General features: G+C 51.0%; 1 protein-coding gene across 2 annotated transcripts in view; it reads left to right on the top strand.

The window, feature by feature from the left end:
• The first annotated feature begins 6,687 nt into the window (after positions 1-6,687).
• YJU2 (YJU2 splicing factor homolog) overlaps positions 6,688-19,304 on the top strand; it is a 28,859-nt gene continuing 16,242 nt past the window's right edge. For both annotated transcript variants that reach the window (XM_055250485.2, XM_055250484.1), the window contains exons 1-5: positions 6,688-6,830; positions 8,741-8,841; positions 10,534-10,678; positions 13,847-13,981; positions 17,734-17,915. In XM_055250485.2, coding sequence (XP_055106460.1) covers positions 6,807-6,830; positions 8,741-8,841; positions 10,534-10,678; positions 13,847-13,981; positions 17,734-17,915 — 587 coding nt within the window. In that variant the 5' untranslated portion in view covers positions 6,688-6,806. The remainder of the gene's footprint in view (positions 6,831-8,740; positions 8,842-10,533; positions 10,679-13,846; positions 13,982-17,733; positions 17,916-19,304) is intronic.

The following is a 19,304-nucleotide window of genomic DNA, read 5'->3' on the forward strand; positions in this document are numbered from 1 at the left end:
TGCCTCATGGACAAAAAATAAATAAATAAATAAAGTCTGTTAAACCTTCCACCTTTTTTTTTTTTTTTTTGAGACGGAGTCTGGCTCTGTCACCCAGGCTGGAATGCAGTGGCACAGTCTTGGCTCACTGCAAACTCTGCCTCCCAGGTTCAAACGATTCTCCTGCCTCAGCCTCCCAAGTAGCTGGGACTACAGGCACCCACGATCACGCCCGGCTAATTTTTGTATTTTTAGTAAAGATGGGGTTTCACCATGTTGGCCAGGCTGGTCTTGAACTCCTGACCTCGTGATTCGCCCGCCTCAGCCTCCCAGAGTGCTGGGATTACAGGCATGAGCCACCATGCCTGGCCAAACCTTCCACTTTTGCAAAGCAGGTTTTATTTATTTATTTTGAGACAGAGTTTCACTCTTGTTGTCCAGGCTGGAGTGCAGTGGTGATCTCAGCTCACTGAAAAAGAGGTTGGTTTTGTAGACAGAAAAAGGCTGAGTAAAGCAGAAATAGAAACAAAAAGTGGATTGGTCTTTTCAAAGTTACTTTTCTTGTCAAGTTTAGAGCAAAGGAGACTTTATCATGCTGGCTAAAACAGGCCTGTTCAGGGATTTTTTTTTTTTTTTTTTGAGACAGTCTCCCTCTGTCACCCAGGCTGGAGTGTAGTGGCACGATCTCGGCTCACTGCAGCCTCCACCTTCCAAGTTCAAGTGATTCTCCTGCCTCAGCCTCCCAAGTAGCTGGGACTACAGGCGTGTGCCACCCTGCCCAGCTAATCTTTGTATTTTTAGTAGAGACAGGGTTTCACCATGTTGGCCAGGATGGTCTTGAACTCCCGAGCTCAGGTGATCCGCCCGCCTCTGTTCATGGATTTGACTATTCCCTCTCTTTCTCTCTCTCCCTCTCTCTCTCTTCCCACTTCCTTCCAGTTCTCGATTTCTTGGAAAACCAGAAAAACGACTTAGTCTCAGCTTGGTGGTGTAAAACTTCTGCATGAGGGACTTTATTTTGGTTGAGTCTTTTGGGACTAGTGCAGTAGCTCCGTCCAAACCAATAGCTTCCTGTAAACTCTATTTAACACCATTCCTTGTCCCATATTATTGCGTTCCTGGTGCCAGAAAAAGGGGTCCCTAGCCGGGCTTGGTGGCTCATGCCTGTGATCCCAGCACTTTGGGAGGCCAAGGCAGGTGGATCACCTGAGGTCAGGAGTTTGAGACCTGAGGTCAGGAGTTCGCCAACATGGTGAAACCGCAACTCTACTAAAAGTACAAAAATTAGCTGGGCGTGGAGGCAGGCGCCTGTAATCCCAGCTACTTTGGAGGCTGAGGCAGGAGAATTGCTTGAACGCGGGGGGCGGAGGTTGCAGTGAGCCAAGATCACGCCACTGCACTCCAGCTTGGGCAACAACAGCGAGATTCCATCTCAAAAAAAGAAGAAAGGGTCGGGCATGGTGGCTCACGCCTGTAATCCTAGCACTCTGGGAGGCCAAGGCGGGAGGATTGCCTGAGCTCAGGAGTTCGAGACCAGCCTGAGCAACATGGTGAAACCCCGTCTCTACTAAAATATAAAAATATATATATTAGCCGAGCGTCGTGGTGGGCACCTGTAGTCCCAGCTACTCGGGAGGCTGAGGCAGGATAATTGCTTGAACTCGAGAGGCGGAGGTTGCAGTGAGCTGAGCTCGAGCCACTGCACTCCAGCCTGGGCGACAGAGCGAGACTCCATCTCAAAAAAAAAAAAAAAAGAAGAAGAAGAAGAAGGAGAAGGAAGAAGGAGAAGGAAGAAGGAGAAGAAGGAGAAGGAGGAGAAGGAGGAGAAAGAGGAGGAGGAGAAGGAGGAGAAGAAGAAGAAGAAGAAGAAGAAAAGAAGAAGAAGAAGAAGAAGAAGAAGAAGAAGAAGAAGAAGAAGAAGAAGAAGAAGAAGAGGGAGGAGGAAGAAGAAGATGGAAGAAGAAGATGGAAGAAGAAGACGAAGAAGAGAAGGAGAGAAGAAGAAGAGGAAGAGGAAGAAGATGAAGAAGAAGAAGAAGAAGAAGAAAGAAGAAGAGGAAGAAGAAGAAGAAGAGGAAGAAGAAGAAGAAGAAGAAGAAGAGGAAGAAGAAGAGGAAGAAGAAGAAGAAGAAGAAAAGAAGAAGAAGAAGAAAGAAAAAGCGGTCCTAACCAGACCCCAAGAGAGGGTTCTTGGATCTCGTGCAGGAAGGAATTCAAGAGGAGTTTCAGAGTTCAAGGAAAAAGGAGAGTTTATTGAAAGCTACTCAGTTGGCCAGGTATGGTGTCTCACACCTGTAATCCCAGCACTTTGGGAGGCTGAGGCGGGTGGATCAGCTGAGGTCATGAGTTCGAGGCCACCCTGACCAACATGGAGAAACCCCGTCTCTACTAAAAATACAAAATTAGCCGGACGTGGTGGCACATGCTTTTAATCCAGCTACTTGGGAGGCTGAGGTAGGAGAATCACTTGAACCTGGGAGGCGGAGGTTGTGGTGAGCCGAGATTGTACCATTGCACTCCAGCCCGGGCAACAAGAGCAAAACTCCTTCTCAAAAAAAAAAAAAAAAAAAGAAAGCTACTCAGTTACAAAGTAGGGCATGCTCAGAAAACAAGAGGAGGAACACCGTGTCTTTGTTTTAAGGTTTTGTGTTTTTTTGTTTTTGTTTTTGTTTTTTGAGACGGAGTCTCTTGCTCTGTCACCCAGGCTGCAGTGCAATGGCACTATCTTGGCTCACTGCAACCTCCACTTCCCAAGTTCAAGCGATTCTCCTGCTTCAGTCTCCTGAGTAGTTAGGATTCAGGCATGCACCACCACGCCCGGGTAATTTTTATATTTTTAGTAGAGACGAGGTTTCACCATGTTGGCCAGGCTCGCCTTGAACTCCTGAGCTCAAGTGATCCTCCCAGCTCAGCCTCCCAAAGTGTTGGGATTACAGGTGTGAGCCACCATGTCCAATCGCTTTTAAGTTTTTCTTATATAGGGGTCTTATCTATGTGAAAGCTATGTCCACGTGCAGGTGGGCTGACAGCGTGACAAAATGTAGTACTTTGTTGACTTAAAGAAGGATATCCTGGCTGGGTGCAGTGGCTCGCACCTGTAATTCTAACACTTTGGTAGGCTGAGGCCGGCAGATCACGTCAGCCCAGGATTTCCAGACCAGCTTGGGCAACATGGCAAAACCCTGTCTCTACAAAAACTGCAAAATATTAGCCAGGTGTGGTGGTGCCTATAGTTCCAGCTACTCGGAAGGCTGAGGTGAAGGATCGCCTGAGCCGGGAAGTGGAGGCCACAGGGAGCCATGATTGCGTCACTGCACTCCAGCCTAGGTGACAGAGTGAGACCCTGTCTCAAAAAGTATACATACATATCCTTGCCATTTTAGTGCCTAAGTACATTCCACCATGACGATAACGATATTTTCTTTCTTTCTTTTTTTTTTTTTTTTGAGTTGGAGTTTCGCTCTGTCGCCCAGGCTGGAGTGCAATGGCGCGATCTCGACTCACCGCAACCTCTGCGTCCCGGGTTCAAGTGATTCTCCTGCCTCAGCCTCCCAAGCAGCTGGGATTACAGGCATGCGCCACCATGCTCGGCTAATTTTGTATTTTTAGTAGAGACGAGATTTCTCCGTGTTGATCTGGTTGGTCTTGAACTCTTGACCTGCACCACCACGCCTGGCTAATTTTGCATTTTTAGTAGAGATAGGATTTCTCCATGTTGGTCTGGTTGGTCTTGAACTCGCAACCTCAGGTGATTCGCCCACGTCGGCCTCCCAAAATGCTGGGATTACAGGCGTGAGCCACCATGCCCGGTATCTTTTTCATTTTTTCCTTTTTTCCTTTTTTTTTTTTTGAGATGGAGTCTCACTCTGTCTCCCAGGCCGGAGGGCAGCGGCACAATCTCGATCTCAGTTCACTGCAACCTCAGCTTCCTGGGTTCATGCAATTCTCCTGCCTCAGCCTCCCAAGTAGCTGGGATTACAGGTTCCTGCCACTATGCCTGGCTAATTTTTGTATTTTTAGTAGAGATGGGGTTTCACCATGGTGGCCATGGTGGCCAAGCTGATCTCGAACTCCTGACCTCAGGTGATCCGCCCTCCTCAGCCTCCCAAAGTGCTGGGATTACAGGCATGAGCCACCGCGCCCGGCGACTATAACGATCTTAAAAGCATATATCGCTATGCGATATCAGGACATCTGGACCTTCCATTGTTGTAGGAGTGTGTCCTCGTAGGCATTTGTAAGACGTTTTCTCAATTGTAAACATCTTATGACCCTGGGTCATGACTGGCAGCGAATGTGCCTTGTTAATTTTAAGATGGAGTTGATTTTTGGCCAGGTGCATTGGCTCATGCCTGTAATCCCAGCACTTTGGGAGGCAGAGGCAGGCATATCACCTGAGGTCAGGAGTTCGAGACCTGCCTGGCCAAAATGGCGAAACCCTGTCTCTACTAAAAATACAAAAATTAGCCAGGTGTGGTGGTGCGTGCCTGTAATCCCAGCTACTTGGGAGGCAGAGGCAGGAGATTCACTTGAACCCGGGAGGCAGAGGTTGCCGTGAGCGGAGATTGAGCCATTTCAATCCAGCCTGGGTGACACAGAGACTCCGTCTTAAAAAAAAAAAAAAAATGGAGTTGATTTTAAAATGGTGTCACCCTGGCTCTCCTATGCGCCTGTTTCCCTAACATTCTGATCATTCCCCATGCCCTGAAATGGTCTTTTTTGTCTATTGTCTGTCTGTCCCATCAGACAGTGATCCCTGTGAGGGTGGGAATCTTGTGTCTTTTCTTTTTTAAAGTAGCGATGGGGTCTTGCTATGTTACCCAGGCTGGTCTTGACCTCCGGGGCTCAATCACTCCTCCCACTTCAGCTTCTCAAAGTGCTGGGATTCTGGAGGTGAGCCACCTTGCCAGGCTGGAGTCTTCAGTCTTGTTCTCTCATGGGTCCGCATTTAGTGAGCAAGTCATCTTGTTAGAGGCATTTGAAGCAGAGCGACTCCATTTTGAGTAGGGGCCGGGTAAAACAAGGCTGAGACCTCCTGGGCTGCATTCCCAGACGATTAAGGCATATTGAGTCACAGGATGAAATAGGAGGTTGGCACAATATACAGGTCATAAAGACCTTGCTGATGAAGCAGGTTTCAGTGAAGAAACCGGCCAAAACCAAGATGGGGACAAGAATGACCTGTGGTTGTCCTCACTGCTACACTCCCACCATCGCCATGACAGTTTACAAATACTATGGCAGGCTGGGTGTGGTGGCTCACACCTGTAATCCCAGCACTTTGGGAGGCTCAGGTGGGCGGATCACTTGAGGTCAGGAGTTCGAGACCAGCCTGGCCAACATGATGAAACCCTGTCTCTACTAAAAACACAAAAATTAGCCAGGCATGGTGGAACACACCTGCAATCACAGCTACTTGGGTGGCTGAGGCAGGAGAATCACTTAAATCCTGAGGTGGAGGTTGCAGTGAGCCAAGATCGCACCACTGGAGGCGGAGGTTGCAGTGAGCCAAGATTGCACCACTGCCCGTCAGCCGGGGCAACAGAGCAAGACTCCTCAAAAGATAAATAAATAGCCGGGCGCGGTGGCTCACGCTTGTAATCCCAGCACTTTGGGAGGCCGAGGCGGGCGAATCACGAGGTCAGGAGATCGAGACCATGGTGAAACCCCGTCTCTACTAAAAATACAAAAAATTAGCCGGGCGTGGTGGCGGGCGCCTGTAGTCCCAGCTACTCGGAGAGGCTGAGGCAGGAGAATGGCGTGAACCCGGGAGGCGGAGCTTGCAGTGAGCCGAGATTGCGCCACTGCACTCCAGCCTGGGCGACAGAGCGAGACTCCGTCTAAAAAAAAAAAAAAAAAAAAGATAAATAAATAAATAATTGCCACAGCAACATCAACAAGTTACCCTATATGGTCCAAAAAAGGGAGGTATGAATAATCCACCCCTTGTTTAGCATATCATCAATAAATCACCATAAACATGGGCAACCAGCAGCCCTCGGTGCTGCTTTGTCTGTGGAGTAGCCATTCTTTTATTCATCTACTTTCTAAATAAACTTGTGTTTGTTTTGCACTGTGGACTCGCCCTGAATTCCTTCTTGCACGAGATCTAAGAACCCTCTCTTAGGGTCTGGATCCGGACCCCTTTCCTGGAACAATCTGACACAGAGGAAACGTCCATGAAAGGTGGGGGAGGAGGCTGGGGAAGGAATGGGATGGGAAGTCTTCTTTAAGGGGAAGGCACAGGTGGGCAATGGAGGGACATTTGGGAGACACTGCCTATGTTTAGGAAGTGGGTTTGGAGCCTGATCTTTAAGTCAATGTCTGTGACTCAAGAGGCGTCCAGGGTCCTCTTAAGTCACCCTATGTATGGCCCCAACCCCATGTGAGAGTTGCTGGCACAGGAACGATGTGTGGATTTCCAGAGCCCAGAATACAAGGCAGGCGCATAATACATATTTGCTGAATAAAAGAATGAAGAACAAGGGCTGTCGCGTCGCGCAGCCAGGTCACGTTACTAAATGTTAACGAGCCGCTGCCCGCTTCTAGGGGGCGCAGCGCACTATACAAAATTCTCCAATTCCACATGGCTTCCGGAACCATTATTTCGCGCTACTCAAGTTGCAACTCCGGAGGGAAGACGCCGGGACTTCCCGCTTGATAGGCGGGGATTGGAACCAATGAAAGAGGTGTGCTATGTATGCTGCAGCCAATAATAGAGGCTGAAGGAAGTGACGTTTACGGAAGTAAGGCTTCCGTCGGAAAAGCTCGCTAATTACCCAGCCTAACCATTTCTCAGGTGCTTGCGAGGTGATTAGGCGGCAAAGATGTCGGAGCGAAAAGTATTAAACGTAAGTGTTGGGCGACTGGGGCTTTCCAATCGGAGCAGGACATCCCGGAACTCCGGGAGAGGGAGGAGCTTCCTGAGATCTCCTCTTTGGAACCCTTCTTTCCCAACGGCCTTCCGCGGGATGGGGCGCCCCAGACTCCGCCCCAGACTCCGCCCCATCGCCTCCCGTGGTGGGTGGGTCTTCGCTAAGTCTTCCCTTCTGGGCTGGGGTGTAGCCAGTCACCTGTGGGGCGTGGCTTGGGCTTTTACTCAATCACTTCACGAGATAGGGTTTTTCCCGGAGGGAATGATCCAATCACGCTATCTGGGGGCGGGGCTTCCTTAAAATAGTTGCTGTCCTGTTGTGCCCTCCTCTTGAGGGGCGTGGCTCTGAGAAGCCCCGCCCCACTTGGGGACTGTAGCCAATCGTGTTCTTTGGAGAGGTGTGTGTTGTTGTGTGTTTGTTTTTACTGGTGTCTGGTCTTGCAGATACCCTCTGCCTGACAGTGGCCAAGATTCCAGACTCCCAGAAGAAAAGCAGAGGTTCATTATAAACTATACTGTTGGCACACTTATTTTTTTTTGTTTTTTGAGACAGAATTTTGCTCTTGCTTCCCAGGCTGGAGTGCAGTGGCACCTTCTTGGCTCACTGCAGCTTCTGCCTCCTGGGTTCAAGCGATTCTCCTGCCTCAGCCTCCTGAGTAGCTGGGACTACAGGTGCCCGCCACCATGCCCGGTTAATTTTTTTTCATTTTAGTAGAGATGAGGTTTCACCATGTTGCCCAGGGTGGTTTTGAACTCCTGAGCTCAGGCAATCCACCTACCTCAGACTCCCAAAGTGCTGGAATTACAGGCGTGAACCACTACGCCCGGCCCCACACAGGTCTTTCTAGGAGAGCAGTCTCAGGCTTGCTGTAGGAACTCCTGGGAAACAGGAGCCCTGGGATACAAAGGAAGTGTGAGTATGGATTATGACAGATAACTCCACTGCACCACTGGAAAATAAAGCACTTTGTGTTTGGAGCACCTACTGGGTGCCAGACACTGCAAAGAGCACTTTATCCGCCGTACCTCAAGGAATGCGTGCAAAGACTCTTGGAGACAGAGGCCAGTGTGCCCGTTTCACAGATGAGTAAACTGAGCCCTGCAGGTTTCAGCTACTCAGGAATCAGATCCAGGGAGATGACTCTGTAGGAAACGAATGTAGTATCGTGATTGGGAGGCTGAGCTAACAGTCCTGGTTTACCCTCTACAGAATTGCTGGGGAGTTGGGACACATTGGGGAACTCGGTCTCCTGCCCGAACAACAGAAGCGCTAACCAACGCTTAACCTCTACAAAGGGCAGGGCATGGTGGCTCACGCGTGTAATACCAGCACTTTGGGAGGCCAAGGCAGGTGGATCACCTGAGGTCAGGAGTTCCAGACCAGCCTGGCCAACATGGTGAAACCCCATCTCTACTAAAAATGCAAAAATTAGCGGGGTGTGGTGGTGGGCGCCTGTAATACCAGCTACTGTGGAGGCTGAGGCAGGAGAATCGCTTGAACCCAGGAGGCAGAGGTTGCAGTGAGCCAAGATCGTGCCATTGGACTCCAGCCTGGGCGACAAGAGCAAAACTCCATCTCAGAACAAAAACAAAAACAAACCCTGGCTTTTTAGAGCTTCCCGTGTAGACAGCATTTCACGTGTATTGTCATGACTGGTATTTAGGAGAATTAAATGCGTCCTGTATGACTCCACTGGGAGAGAGTCAGGAAGCTTGTCCCTGGCCTCCCTCCGACTGTACTGAGTCCTGCGAGTCCTCCCTGCCTGTCGCAGAACCTGGGGTGGGCTTGGGGACCCCCGACACAGCTCCCCAGAGCCCGTTCCCTCTGCCATGTCCTGCCCCTCCTTCTGAAAATAACTCCCCCAATGTTTCCTTCCTCCCCTGCAGAAATACTACCCGCCAGACTTTGACCCATCAAAGATCCCCAAACTCAAGCTCCCCAAAGACCGGCAGTACGTGGTGCGACTGATGGCCCCCTTCAACATGAGGTGAGCACCCCCTGCGTGACCCCACACACCAGTCATGGCTGAAGGACGCAGTGCCTGGCATCCGCAGAGGTGACTTGTCCAGTGTTAAGACCAGATCACTGGTCTTAGACATTGTCCTGGCTCAGACATTGACCATTCCAACCCTCCCTCGCCTCACCATTTGGGATTAAGCTCTGGATTTTTAGAGCCCCCCAGCCAGTGCCTGCCTTGAGATCATGGTGGTTAGTAAACGTGTGAGCAGAGAGGATAGGACCCCACAGAGATGCAGCCCCATAGATATATTTCAGCTCCTCCAACAGCCAAGCTCGTTCCTACCCCAGGGCCTTTGCACACACTACTGCCCCTGCTTAGAACTCTCTCCCTCCTTCTTTTCTTTTCTCTTCTCTTCTCTTCTCTTTTCTTTTTTGTTGAGACAGAGTCTTGCTGTGTTGCCCAGGCTGGAGTGCAGTGGCGCGATCTCAGCTCACTGCAACCTCCACCTCCCGGCTTCAAGCGATTCTCCTGCCTCAGCCTCCTGAGTAGCTGGGATTACAGGCGTGCACCACCACGCCCAGCTAATTTTTGTATTTTCAGTAGAGTTGGTGTTTCACCATGTTGGCCAAGCTGGTCTCGAACTCCTGACCTCAGGTGATCTGCCCTCCTTGGCCTCCCAAAGTGCTGGGATTGCAGGCGTGAGCTACCGCACCTGGCCTTCTCCTTCTGCTTACACATGGCAGGCTCCTCTTGTCTGCCATAGGTCATGGCTCCAATCTCACCCCTCCGGGAGGCCTCCATCATCCCTACTCACAGTACCCAGATCTTGCCCTTTGTAGCACTTCAGAATTATTGTATTTCACCAACTCTAAACCCCACACCTTTTCATGCTCTAGCATATCTGAAATCACGCACCTAACGAGGAAAGAGACATCTGGGTCAGTGAAATTTGGTTCATGCCCATGTGTTGTTGGCCTGTCTACTCCTCCCCCTCATTCATTCATTTATTCATTCAACACTCATTTATTGGGCACCTGCTGTGTGCCAGGGTCTGTGCTGGGCGCCAGAAACAAAGTCCCTGGCCTCATGGAGCCCACAGTCTAATGGGAGGTGGAGAACATTGGTAGTCAGGCAGGTGCACGGGCCCCAGAAGGTGGTGGCACAGGAGGGAGGGCTATAGGTAGCTGGAGTAGTCAGGGCGACATCAGGGAAAATGCTGGTGGCGCTGAGGTCTGAGGATGAAGGGTGTCACCGGCCATGAGACCGTAGGAGCAAAGGCCTTGAGCTGGGACTGAGCTGGGAGTGTTTGCAGGATCAGACGGGAGGCGGGTGTGCTGGGCTGGGGAGCAGAGCCCGGCGTAGGAGGGGAAGAGGGGGGTGGGGCAGCAGTTTTCTGTGTGGCATCTTTCCTCCTGGAGGGTGGGGTGCCCCGTACGCACCAAGATTGCTTCTGGGAGTGCATGACAGGCAGGCCTCACCTACTCGGGGCTTCCCAAACAGGCGACCCTTGGACTGAGCCCCAGGAAGATATGAATGAGAACACGAAGTTCTCAGGTAGAGGAAATTTGGACACAGGGCGAGGCAGCCTGCCTCTTGAAGGAGGGAGCTCCCCATTGCTGGAGGCAAGCAAGCAGTGATCTTGCAGGATGCCGCAGGGACAGCCTACCAGTGGGAGCCAGAGTCCCAAGACAGCTCACATCCCTACATCCTGGCCCGCAGGTGTAAGACGTGCGGAGAATACATCTACAAGGGGAAGAAATTCAACGCTCGGAAGGAGACGGTGCAGAACGAGGTCTACCTGGGCCTGCCCATCTTCCGCTTTTACATCAAGTGCACGCGCTGCCTGGCAGAGATCACCTTCAAGGTAGATGAGACGGCCAGCCAGACCTGTCCCTCTCCCCCAGCACACCTCAGATCAGGGCAGGCCCTGGGGTTCCTTACTCCAATCCTCTCCATCCAGGGACTCTCATTTCAGTTTATCCCCAAGAAACAGACAACAGTTTGGGGGAGAGGTTCATGGCAGCATTCTATATAAAGGCAAAAAGACAGAAGCAACCTAGACAGATAACAATAAGGGATGAGAAGAACAAATTAGCATGCAGGCTGGCCATGGCTCACGCCTGTAATCCCAGCACTTTGGGCAGCTAAGGCGGGCGGATCACCTGAGGTCAGAAGTTCAAGACCACCCTTGGCCGGGCGCGATGGCTCACGCTTGTAATCCCAGCACTTTGGGAGGCCGAGGCGGGCGGATCACGAGGTCAGGAGATCGAGACCACAGTGAAACCCCGTCTCTACTAAAAATACAAAAAATTAGCCGGGCGTGGTGGCGGGCGCCTGTAGTCCCAGCTACTCGGAGAGGCTGAGGCAGGAGAATGGCGTGAACCCGGGAGGTGGAGCTTGCAGTGAGCCGAGACTGCGCCACTGCACTCCAGCCTGGGCGACAGAGCGAGACTCCGTCTCAAAAAAAAAAAAAAAAAGAAGTTCAAGACCACCCTAGCCAACATGGCGAAATGCCATCTCTACTAAAAATACAAAAATTACTGGGCATGGTGGCGGACTATAATCCCAGTTACTCAAGAGGCTAAGGCAGGAGAATCGCTTGAAGCTGGGACGTAGAGGTTGCAGTGAGCTAAGATTGCACCTCTATACTCCAGTCTGGGTGACAGAGCAAGACTCCGTCTAAAAAAAAACAGCCAGGCACAGTGGCTCATGCCTGTAATTCCAGCAGATTGGGAGGCCAAGGCAGGAAAGAGAGCCCCTGAGGTCAGGAGTTTGAGACCAGCCTGGCCAACATGGTGAAACCCCATCTCTACTAAAAATAGAAAAGTGAGCCAGGCGTGGTGGCGCACACCTGTAATCTCGGGTACTTGAGAGACCGAAGCAGGAGAATCGCCTGAACCCAGGAGGTAGAGGCTGCAGTGAGCCGAGATTGCGCCATTGCACTCCAACAAAGTGAAACTCTGTCTCAAAAAAAAAAGCATGCAATGGAATATTATACAGCCAATAAAAATCGCAATTTGACTTTTATTTGTTACTTGAGGATTTAAGGAAAGACTGAAGATAACTTAAAATTTTCTCTTCCTATGCTTAAGTACTCTGAATACTTTTTTGCCATAAGCTTTTTTCTTTGATTAAAAAAAACATTTTGGGCCGGGTGCAGTGGCTCACAGCTATAATCGCAGCACTTTGGGAGGCCAAGGCAAGCTGATGAGTTGAGGTCAGGAGTTCGAGACCAGCCTGGCCAATGTGATGAAACCCCAACTCTACTAAAAAAATACAAAAATAAATAATAATAATAATATTTTGGCTGGGTGCAGTGGCTTACGCCTGTAATCCTAACACTTTGCGAGGTGAAGGGAGGAGGATTGCTTAAATCCAGGAATTGAAGACCAGCTTGGGCAACATAGTGAGATCCCGTCTGTACAAAAAATATAAAAATCAGCTGGGCATGATGGCATGCTCTGTAGTCCTAGCTACTTGGGCGGCTGAGGCAGGAGAATCAATTGAGTCTGGGAGGCCAAGGCTGCAGTGAGCCGTGATTTCACCGCTGTACTCCAGCCTGAGTGACAGAGTGAGACCCCGTCTGCAAAAAAACAAACAAAAACTTTTTTTGAAATACTTCAAGATTTACAGAAAAGTTCCAACGATAGTACAGATAGTTTTCACCTACCCCTCACCAGCTTCCCCGCATATTAGCATCTTACATAACCAGGGTACATCTGTCACGGTAAGAAACTAAGGGTGCGGCCAGGCATGGTGGCTCACTCCCAGCACTTTGAGAAGGCAAGACAGGAGGATTGCTGGAGACCAGAAGTTCAAGACTAGCCTGGGCAACATAGTGAGACCCTGTCCGTGTCTACACACACACACACACACACACACACACACACACACACACACACAAATTTTAATTAAAAAAAGAAACTAAAGGTGGAATGTTACCATTACATTGTAGGCTGTGGCTGGGCACAGTGGCTCACACTTGTAATCCCAGCACTTTGGAGGCCAAAGCAGGAGGATCGGTTGAGCCCAAGAGTTAGAGACCAGCCTGGGCAACATGGTGAAACACCTGTCTCTACCGAAAAGAAATTCAAAAATTAGCCAAGTGTGGTGGTGCATACCTGTAGTCCCAGCTACTCGGGAGGCTAAGGTGAGAGGATTGCTTGAATCTGGGAGGCTGAGGTTGCAGTGAGCCATGATCCTGCCACTGCACTCCAGCCTGGGCAGCAGCGCGAGACCCTGTCCCAAAAAAAACAAAAAACATAGTGTTACTATTAGCATTTAGACCGAAGGTAGATTTCAGTTTTTCTGCTAATGTCACTTTTCTGTTCCAGTGTGTAATTTAAGATACCAGGGTGTATTTAGCCTCTCTATTCAATAAACAAAAATAGGGGCATGCTCTATACATATTTGTACATGTGATTTATAATCAAAGAAAAGGTATTAATAAATACAAAGGGCAAAAATCACAACAGGTACAAAGCCTTGGAGATTTCTTTTTTTTTTTTTTGAGACAGGGTCTCACTTTGTAGCTGGAGTACAGTGGCGCGATCTCAGCTCACTGTAACCTCAACCTCCCAGGTTCATGTGATTCTCATGCCTTAGCCTCCAGAGTAGCTGGGGTTACAGGCGTGCACCACCTTGCCCTGCCTAATTTTTGTATTTTTAGTAGAGACGGAGTTTCGCCATGTTGGCCAGGCTGGTCTTGAATACCTGACCTCCAGTGATCTACCTGCCTCGTTGGAGAGTTTGTTTGCAGTCATGTTGAGGGTAGGGAGTGGAGGCTGCAGGGAGGCAGTGGGCAGATGAGAAGAGTCTTAAAGTCCATGCCAGGGAGTTGGGCATTTTTGCCCATGGAGATAGGAGGAGCACTAGGAAGAAATCTCACCAGCCAAAGCAATAAGACAAGAAAAAGAGAAGGTAGTAGAACCAGTAAAAATCAGAGAGAAGGGGCCCTGATCTGCTGGTGGTACTTTAGAAGATTCTGGTGCCTGGGGATGTAGGAGCTGATATCTGTCTATCCTCCCCGCAGACAGACCCTGAAAACACAGACTACACCATGGAGCATGGAGCCACGCGGAATTTCCAGGCTGAGAAGCTCCTGGAGGAGGAGGAGAAGAGGGTGCAGAAGGAGCGGGAGGACGAGGAGCTGAACAACCCCATGAAGGTGAGTCGGGGGCTGTGCAGGTGTTCACGGGCACTGTGTGTGTGAGTGTGTGTGTGTGCTGATGGGTGTGCCCTTCCTGCCTCAGGTCCCCAAGGAAGGAAGATGGGGTGGGGGGCGTGGTTGGTAAAACTTCAAGATGTCCCCAGGAGGCCAGGCATAGTGGCTCACGCCTGTAATCTCAGTACTTTGGGAGGCTGAGGCGGGAGGATCACTTGAGGTCAGGAGTCCTAGACCAGCCTGGCCAACATGACGAAACCCTGTTCCTACTAAAGATTTAAAAACTTAACACTGGGCGCAGTGGTTCACACCTGTAATCCCAGCACTTTTGGAGGCTGAAGTGGGTGGGTCACGAGGTCAGGAGTTTGAGACCAGCCTGACCAACATGGTGAAACCCTGTCTCTACTAAACATACAAAAATTAGCCAGGCGTGGTGGCATGCTTCTGTAATTACAGCTACTCAGGAGGCTGAGGCAGGAGAATTGCTTGAACCCAGGAAGCAGATGTTGCAGGGAGCCGAGATGGCGCCACTGCACTCCAGCCTGGGCAACAGAGTGAGATTCCGTATCCAAAAAAAAAAAAAAAAATTAGTCAAGCATGGTGGCGCATGCCTGTAATCCCAGCTACTCGGGGGGCTGAAGCAGGAGAATTGTGTGAACCTGGGAGAAAAAGTTTGCAGTGAGCCACGATCAAACCACTGCACTCCAGCCTGGGCAGCAAAGCAAGACTCTGTCTCAAAAAAATAAATAAATAAAAGAAATTATGTTCACTTCCAATAGGACAATTTTGTATTTTCTCAGAAATATTAAAAGGAGCCAGGCATGGTGGCTTGAACCTGTAGTCCCAGCTACTTTAGGGGTTGAGACGGGAGGATCACTTGACTCTAGGAGTCCAAGACCAGCCTGGGCAATATAGTGAGACTCTGTCTCTACAAAACATTAAAAAATTAGCCAGGTGCTGGCCAGGTGTGGTGGCTCACACCTGTAATCCCAGCACTTTGGGAGGCCAAGGGAGGTGGATCACGAGGTCAGGAGTTCAAGACCAGCCCGGCCAAGAGGATGAAACCCCGTCTCTACTAAAAATACAAAAAATTAGCCGGGCATAGTGGCAGACGCCTGTAATCCTAGCTACTCGGGAGGCTGAGGCAGAGAATTACTTGAACTCAGGAGGCAGAGGTTGCAGTGAGCCGAGATCATGTCACTGCATTCCAACCTGGGCGACAGAGCAAGACTCTGTGTTAAAAAAAAAAAAAAATTAGTCAAGTGCTTTGGGAGGCCGAGGCAGGCGGATCACCTGACATCAGGAGTTCAAGACCAGCTTGGCCAAAACGGCAAAACCCTGTCTCTACTAAAAATACAAAAATTTAGCCAGGCATAGTGGCACGCACCTGTAATCCAAGCTACTCAGGAGGCTGAGGCAGGAGAATTGCTTGAACCTAGGAGGCAGAGGTTGCAGTAAGCTGAGATCACACCATTGCACTCCAGCCTGGGTGATGAGTAAAACTCTGTCTCAACAACAACAACAAAAATTAGGCAGGTATAGTGGTGTGCACCTGTGGTCCCACCTACTAGTGAGGCTGAGGCAAGAGGATCACTTGAGCCCAGTAAGTTGAGGCTGTGGTGAGCTATGATCACACCATTGCACTGCAGCCTGGGAGACAGAGCAAGACTGTTGCTAAAAAAAAAATATATATATATATATATATATATATATACACACACACACACACACGTATATACACGTATATATATAATAAATTTTTAAATGACTGTCTTCCCTGATGTCCCCTGCTGCTTCCATATTTCCCATCCATTCCTATCTATTCCTGGACCCACCCACCCCTGCCAAATGTGAGTTTTCTGAGCAAGCCACATCAGAGCAGATACAACATTTTCCATGGCCATGCAGAGCAACAGGGAGGGAAATGAGCCTTGGCAAGGGTTTGGTGTGTGCCTGGGCCTGTCGCACTGCTGTCTGTCTGTGAATTTAGTTACTTCCACACTGACAGCAAAGTGCTCTTACCCTGGTATTAGTCAGCTATTGCTACATAACAGGTTATCCCAAAACTTAGTGACTTAAAACAACAAACATTTATTATCCCACAGTTTTTGAGAGTCAGGCATCCAGAAGCAGCTGAGCTGGGTGGTTGTGGCTTGGGGGCTCCCATGAGGTTGCAGTCAAGGTGTTGGCCAGGGCAGTATCATCTGAAGGCTGGACTGGGGCTGGAGGAGCCACTCGCAAACTGGTTCCCTCTACTGGCTGTTGGCCTCAGTTCCTTGCTGTGTGGGGAGCTGCTTGAGCATCCTCACAACATGGCGGCTGCCTATCCCAGAGCACATGACCCGAGAGTGAGAGCAAGGAGGAAGCCCTGTGCTTTTATGTCCTAGTCTCAGAAGTTATGTGCCATTATTTCTGTCATATTCCATTAGTGCAAGTAGCTTGTCCAGCCCCTGCTCAAGAGGAGGGCAGTCACCTCCACCCCTTAAAGGGAGGAGCATTGGAGAATTTGTGGACATACTTTTAAACTGTCAGAATTGCCATTTTTCCAAAGGGTAAATACAACAAGGTCACAGCACTGGGAGGCAGCCAGGCAGGATTCACTTCCAGCCTGCCTGGCTCCAAAGCCACTTCTTAGGTTCCTGTGGCCGCTGGACGTGCCTCCCTCAGCCTCAGTTTCCTTTTCTGTAAAATGGGGGTTGTGAGGATTAAATGAGATGGCATATAGAAACGTCTTAGCCCAGGGCCTGGTGTACAGTAAGTGCTCAGGTTGTCTTTTACAATTTTTCCTTATTATTTTTGAGATACAGTCTTGCTCAGTCACCCAGGCTGGAATGCATTGGCACAATCTCAGCTCACTGCAACCTCTGCCTCCCGGGTTCAAGTGATTCTTCTGCCTCAGCCTCCCAAGTAGCTGGGATTACAGGTGTGTGCTACCACGCCTGGTTAATTTTTGTGTTTTTACTTTTATTTTTATTTATTTATTTTTTTGAGATGGAGTCTCACTCTGTCACCCAGGTTGGAGTGCAGTGGTACAATCTTGGCTCACTGCAACCTCTGCCTCCCGGGTTCAAGCAATTCTCCTGCCTCAGCCTCCCAAGTAGCTGGGATTACAGGCACATGCCACTACACCTGGCTAATTTTTGTATTTTTAGTAGAGATGGGGTTTCATGTTGGCCAGGCTGGTCTCGAACTCCTGACCTCAAGTGATCCGTCTGCCTCGGCCTCCCAAAGTGCTGGGATTACAGGCGTGACCCATAACACGCAGCCTGTATTTTTAGTAGAGACAGGGTTTCACCATGTTGGCCAGGCTGGTCTCAAACTCCTGACCTCAGGTGATCTGCTCACCCCGGGGTGATCTGCTCACCCCGGCCTCTCAAAATGCTGGGATTACAGACGTGAGCCACCGCGCCTGGCCAAATTTTTCCTTATTATTCTTACTGAAAGATGGCACCAGGCTGGAAATCCAGGCCACCTGAGTCCAGAGCCGGCCTCTTTCCACCCCACCCTGCCCCGGGGCTCAGATCCTGGCTCCACCACTGCCCAGCCCCATGTGGTCACTTTCCCCTCCCCAGACCTGAGTGTTCTCACCTGTGAAATGGACACAGTGCTGGGCATGGGCAGGGGGTTCCCTGAGCAGGATGGAAACATGGGGGTAGGGGTTCCTCCCATGGCCCACGGAGGCCCCTGAGGCCAGACAGGGTTTGCCCTGGGGTGTGATCCCCATGCACTCAGCCCCGCCGCCCCGCGCCCGCCAGGTGCTAGAGAACCGGACCAAGGACTCCAAGCTGGAGATGGAGGTGCTGGAGAACCTCCAGGAGCTGAAAGACCTGAACCAGCGGCAGGCGCACGTGGACTTCGAGGCCATGCTGCGGCAGCACCGCCTGTCGGAGGAGGAGCGGCGGAGACAGGAGCAGGAGGAGGACGAGCAGGAGACTGCGTGAGTCAGGGCCGGCCCAACCCACCCCCACCCCGCAGCCTCTGCACTGGCAGGCACTGCCTCTGCCCCAGACCCTTCCCCCGCTCTCTGGAGTGTCGCCTTTGCAGGGACCCCTTTTCCACCGCCCATCTCACTTTCTCCCTTGCGGCGTCTGTCTCGGGGGTCCCAGGCTACTGCCGGGCACTGTGACTCAGCACATGGTCGCCCGCATGGCTGCCGTTTGTCACAGCGAGAGGACACAGCAGATTCAGCAAAGGGAAAAGGCATGTGTGGTGTGTCGGGGGCCAGGCCTTCCAGATCCTCTCCTGGTGGAGCTTCACAGGACACGCCTCATCCCCTAGCACCAGCCTGGAGGACTTGAGAGAGGTGCCATCACTAGGGAAGCTCCTAGAGACCCAGCGTGGGGTTCCTATGGGTCCTGGTCCCACAGCCCCCGCTGCCTGGCCCGTGCTGGGATTCCAGACTCCAGAGGAAAGCAGGGGTCATGCATCAACCATGGTGTTTGCAGGAACAGCTGAGGCCCCAGAGCCCGTCCCATCCATGAGGGTGTGAGGCCCCCAGCACAGGCTCCCAGACACCCACCAAGGGCCGCCCTCACCAGCTGCTTTCTGAGGACACAGCCTCAGGCCTCCTGGGTGAACGCTTTTCTTTTTATTTTTTTCTTTTTTTTATTTTTTTTTGAGATGGAGTGTACCTCTGCCGCCCAGGCTGGAGTGCAGTGGTGTGATCTCGGCTCACTGCAAGCTCCGCCTCCGGGGTTCACACCATTCTCCTGCCTCAGCCTCCAGAGTAGCTGGGACTACAGGCGCCCGCCACCACGCCCGGCTAATTTTTTGTATTTTTTAGTAGAGACGGGGTTTCACCATGTTAGCCAGGCTAGTCTCGATCTCCTGACCCTGTGATCCGCCCGCCTCGGCCTCCCAAAGTGCTGGGATTGCAGGCGTGAGCCACCGCGCCCGGCCGACGCTTTTCTTTTTCGTTGAGGCAGGCTTTTGCTCTGTCGCCAGGCTGGAGGGCAGTGGTGCAGTCATAGCTCACTGTAGCCTCCATCTCCTGGGCTCAAGCGATCCTCCTGCCTCAGCCTTCTGGGTAGCTGGGACCACAGGGACACATCACCATGCCCAGCTAATTGTTTTTATTTCTGTACAGACAGGACCTTGCTATGTTGGCCAGGCTGGTTTTGAACTCCTGGCTTCAAGCAATCCTCCTGCCTCAGTCTCCCGAAGTGCTGGATGACAGGTGTGAACCCCTGTGGTTGGCTGGTGAATGCCTTTGACGCCGACCACCTCTGAGCCTGCGTGCTGATCCCCTCCTTTCCTGGTGCCTCATCTCCCCTCCCTCCTTTAGAATCTGAGCTGTAAGGACAGGGACGTGGTGGCCTCTCCTGTG

The sequence above is a fragment of the Symphalangus syndactylus genome, chromosome 17, assembly GCF_028878055.3.
Source record: "Symphalangus syndactylus isolate Jambi chromosome 17, NHGRI_mSymSyn1-v2.1_pri, whole genome shotgun sequence".
NCBI lineage: Eukaryota > Metazoa > Chordata > Mammalia > Primates > Hylobatidae > Symphalangus > Symphalangus syndactylus.